Source organism: Buteo buteo, chromosome 2 (assembly GCF_964188355.1).
Source record: "Buteo buteo chromosome 2, bButBut1.hap1.1, whole genome shotgun sequence".
In the NCBI taxonomy this organism is placed as follows: Eukaryota; Metazoa; Chordata; class Aves; order Accipitriformes; family Accipitridae; genus Buteo; species Buteo buteo.
In genome coordinates, this window is record NC_134172.1 from 48,547,720 (window position 1) to 48,552,762 (window position 5,043).

Genomic DNA, 5,043 nt, shown 5'->3' on the forward strand with positions numbered 1-5,043 from the left:
CACGCCACTCCTTAAATATAAAAAACCACAAACCCCAAACACACCAAGGTGGAGTTTGCCATAAGCTCCATGGCAAGGCTGAGCCGAGAGGCTTTGTCAGCTTCATTTAACAGTTTCTTGCCCATGGAAAGCGACAAAAGGGTTAAGGGAGGAAGAGCAGGGAGTACAGGAGAGGCAGCTGACGGGAGAAACAAGGGCATGAAGAAAGGAGCAGCCAGGGAGGCGAAGGGAAGAGCAGGGGGAGATTTTTTAGGAGGAGGAAGAGCGTGTTTCCAAATGAAATAACTCAGTTTTTAAAGAGATTTCAGGGAAGCATTCGCAAAAAGGCCAGGCAGGCATAGAAAATTTGGCAGGGGGGCAAACCCTCCGAGCCCCCCGAGTTACACCTGCGAGCGTGTCGCCCCACCAGGAGCAGGTGCCCTGGTTGCACCGCATCGCACCAGGGCAGGACGGGGACCAGCGAACCCCGCCACACGCTTCCGAAAAAAGGCATCGTTTATTACATCTTCAGATTGTACGTCCAGTTTCCCACAAACGCCTCTTTTCTTTTGGGAATGTCAAAAACCACGGAGAGATGCGAGGGGAGGCTTTCTTACAGCTGGCAGGAGGTTTGTTCCTGTTACCCTGCGCTCTGGGGCAGCACGCTGCAGTCAAAAAACCCCCACACTCCCAAAATCACTCCCAGCAGCTTCACACAAAAACTACTTTTTGTGACCGTGCTATGTGTTATAGCACTGGCATTACTTCCCCGTTCCTGCCTTCCCTTCCTTGCCTCCTTTTTTTTTTTTTTTTCTCCTGGGTACCAGGTGCACCAGAGGGACTCAGATCAATACAAGACAGCACTTTCCGTAAAAACAATACCATATTAACAACCACAGGGCAGCCGTACCTGTAGGCAGGGATAGCACCAAATGTTGGCATGTCTATCCGTGCAGCTAGACTGCTAAAAAGAAGCAGCTCCAGTGGAAATGCACCTACTGTATGTGAAATGCTGGTGCAGATTTTTTTCTTTTCTTTTTTTTTTTTTTTCTATCAGTCTAACCTTCTGTGTTGATACATGAATGCTGGTACCCACTTAGAGGGATGCCAGATGATCAGTGCAGAATGAAGGTCCCAGGAGAAAGGCTCACGTGGTTTTCTCTGCCCCGTGACGTCACTAGCAGATGGCATGGGTACCAGCTCTGGCAGTTGGCATCAATGTCACTTTTTAGAGATCAATGAGATAGTGCAGATATACACAGATCTAGACTCCAGGAGACGATGCGACATTCAGACTGAAAAGATTTGGAAGGCAAAAAATGAAAACTGATTGTTGAATGAAATAAAAAGCTAAGGTAATACAAATAAAGATATATTTCAGTTGGTGCTGGGTGTGCATGCAAGTGTTTAAAGATACAGTATCATTGTCTTGTATTTTATGTATGCTATTTAGTGTCTAATAACTCCTCCTAACATTTTATTCTTCTGATGCAATTGCATACTTTCATTGGTGTTATGTAATATTGCAAGTGTGTAGACAATACTGATAGAGTTAGTCTTTGACTGGGGTTTTTGTTTAGTTTTGTTCTATTAAAAAAAGTCCCTGCATTTGTTTTGCTTGTCTCTTTGAGGACTGTGGGATGCAAGCTTTTGCTGCTCCCAAACTGCAAACAAAAGCAAAATAATTGGGAGAAGGAAATTATTTTCCTATTCCAGGCTGGATTCTGAGCACACGTGCAGGATTGCAGTCAGAATCTACAGACCGCTCCTGTCAGCTACGAGCTGGAGGGAGATGTCTGAGCCTCGCAGAACATAAACACTGCTATAGTGTGCAGGGAATTTTTCACCTCCCCCCCTGCCAACAATTGATGGGGGAGAAAAAAAAAAGAGGAAAGAAAAAGAGAAAAAGCAAATAAGTTGATTCTAACTAAACAGATAATATCAATTAGAATTTTTGCTGGGAAAAAGGAAAAAAAAAAAGGTAGGGGGATTTTATTTCCTAACTCTAATCTGAATATGTTTAGGGTTAGATCATTCTGATTTTTCTCTTAATATGAAATAAGTAATATGTGATATTTATACAAATCATTAGAAAAAATTCTTCATTTTTAATTATGTTACTAGCTGAGTGATCGGGGGGGGGGGGGGAAATGTTCCATTAATTTTTTTTCTCACCCACTCTAACTTACTAGAGTTTAATATCTTGATTCAATAAGGGAAGAAACGTGGAGGGAAAAAACCCAAACTTTGAAATATAAGTCAAAAAGTGATTTTAAAATATTTAACCATTAGTTAATAGAGATATGGCACTTTTCAATTTTAAGACTGCTCTCGCTCTCCTCATTTTTTCACCCAGGGGAATTTGGATTAATGAAATTTCTGTATTGCTTTATCGTGTTTTGCATTTCTTTGAATTCCACGGTGGCGAGGGTTCGAAGGGCTTGTTTAAAAATACAATAAATGAGCAGGGAGCTAATTGTACGTTTTAAATATTGATTTACTCTATACTTATCTGAGAAACGTGGCTTTTTAGTTGCAAGATCCCAAATGTTTTGAGTGATTTTAAAATTCTGGACAGCTTTTATTTTTTAAAAAGCGAGCATTTGCAACTGGCATTTTATGCGAAAAATACAGATTGTGCATATTTGTACAAACACACACACTTATATATACAGACCGTGCACGCAGACGCACGAAATGTGCATGAGGATGTGTGTGTAAGTCGGCAAACTTTAAAAATGGAAATATTTAAATATTGTGCTGGCATTCTTTCAGGTAACTTAAGATTATAGAACCATGTTAACACTACCGTTTGATGAGTCTGTTGTAATGCCAGAATCCCAGATGTGCAGAAAGTTTTCCAGAGAAAGTGATGACCAAAAGCAAATGAAGAACCCAGAAAGCTTTTCGAAGCAGATTGTGCTCCGAGGAAAGAACATTAAAAGATCTCCTGGTGAAGACACAGAAAAAGAGGAGGAGGAGGAAGAGAGAGAAGAGGAGGATGAGAACGGCTTGCCTAGGCGAAGGGGCCTTCGGAAAAAAAAGACAAGCAAGATAAGGATGGAAAGGATCAAATTCAGGCGACAAGAAGCCAACGCTAGAGAGAGGAACCGGATGCATGGCCTTAATGACGCCCTGGACAATTTAAGGAAAGTGGTCCCTTGTTATTCTAAAACACAAAAACTGTCCAAAATAGAAACTTTAAGACTAGCCAAGAACTACATTTGGGCTCTTTCTGAAATCCTCCGAATTGGCAAGAGACCCGACCTGCTCACCTTCGTCCAAAACTTGTGCAAGGGTCTGTCCCAGCCAACTACAAACTTGGTGGCGGGATGCCTCCAGCTGAATGCCAGAAGTTTTCTGATGGGCCAGGCAGGCGAGGGCGCCCATCACACCCGCTCGCCCTACTCCACCTTCTACCCCCCCTACCACAGCCCCGAGCTCGGCACCCCCCCGGGGCACGGGACTCTCGACAACTCCAAGTCCATGAAACCTTACAATTACTGCAGCGCTTACGAGTCCTTCTATGAAAGCACTTCCCCCGAGTGCGCCAGCCCACAGTTTGAAGGTCCCTTAAGTCCTCCCCCAATTAACTATAATGGGATATTTTCCCTGAAGCAAGAAGAAAGCTTGGACTATGGCAAAAATTACAATTATGGCATGCATTACTGTGCAGTGCCACCCAGGGGTCCCCTTGGGCAGAGCTCTATGTTCAGGTTGCCTACAGAGAGCCACTTCCCTTACGACTTACATCTGCGCAGCCAGTCTCTCACCATGCAAGATGAATTAAATGCAGTTTTTCATAATTAATGAGGAAAATGAAAATAAACAGTGGTCATTCACCTCCCCATCTAATTAAGAGCAAGCAGATGCTTGGGCACTGCGTAATTGGCACAACTCTATTTAACGTGTTTACTAGTTCCTAAAGTGTGTTTCAACTATTGTGGGGATTTTCTATGTATTAATAAACCCTTTTTCCGATAAGTATTTTTCCTTTCGTTTTTTTGTCTGTAAACACTGTGAGATTCTGTTTCCTCCCAGAGGTTATTTCCCCTTCCTTTTTTTTTTTTTCTTTTTATTTTCCTATTTGCTTGATTTGTTGAGCAGTGTGTCTGAACAATATCGCTGAAATAAAAGCATACACACTGTGTAAAGTCAATGTCTATTTTGATTGTACAGTAATTATACAAATGCATGTTACTGAAATCAGATTAATAAAAATGATGTATTTATAATTGGTAGAAAATATATATTATGTATTTGAGGAGAACTGGATTAAAAATATTCAGAACTTTAAAGAAATTATCTCAGAACTGAGATGGGCTTGCAATATGCAGAGGTGAGAGTGCAGCAATATTGAAAGCTATGCAAAAAAAAAAAGCAAACAAAAAAAACAAAACAGTTTTGGGGGTTGTTGTTTTTGGGTAAGCTAAGGAAAACCAGTGATTGTCACTGACATTATTCAGCCCGACCTTTAGAGTGTTGCTGGCAAGGGCCACATGCTAATATTTTAGAAGATGTTGTTGAAATTTTGCCTCAGTTATTTTGACCATATATAATCAGCACTTTTTTTGTATTATTCTGACTTCAGATGTAAAGGTTTGTTATAACAATGTATAACTGTGGTTTCTCACTACGTACTTTAAATGCAATTAAACATAGATGTTTCCACTTTTAAAATACATCTATTAGCTGTGATACTGTATTTTGCCTGATACTTATTATTTCACAGTATACAGCTGCCTTTGGGCTTGCCTACACAGCTTTCTTCCCCGCACCCCCGTAGTGCTTGAGCCTGGGGATGGAAATCATGAATTATCAGGGCGAACTTTGCGCTATTTTCAGAAGGATATATTAGCGATGCAGCAAAAGCAGACCCAAAATATCACAGAAACAGCTGTGTGCTAAACAAAACACAGGTTAGAGGAAGAAGGTAACTTTATAGCTCAACAAAATGCTGAATTTCATACGGGAAAGGGCCCTGAGCAGACACGCAGGCCACTAGCTACCCCTCCAGCTCTGGCTCACAGAAGGGTGCAGGACTGCGGGAAGAGTAAAAACTGC

At 41.6% G+C, this 5,043-nt stretch overlaps 1 protein-coding gene across 1 annotated transcript; it reads left to right on the forward strand.

Moving 5' to 3' along the window:
* Positions 1-556: 556 nt before the first annotated feature.
* Positions 557-3,789, forward strand: NEUROD6 (neuronal differentiation 6). The gene is made up of 2 exons (XM_075022507.1): positions 557-1,334; positions 2,755-3,789. Exon 2 carries the CDS (start codon positions 2,776-2,778, stop codon positions 3,787-3,789), a length of 1,014 nt encoding a protein of 337 aa, XP_074878608.1. The 5' UTR covers positions 557-1,334; positions 2,755-2,775.
* Positions 3,790-5,043: the final 1,254 nt, after the last annotated feature.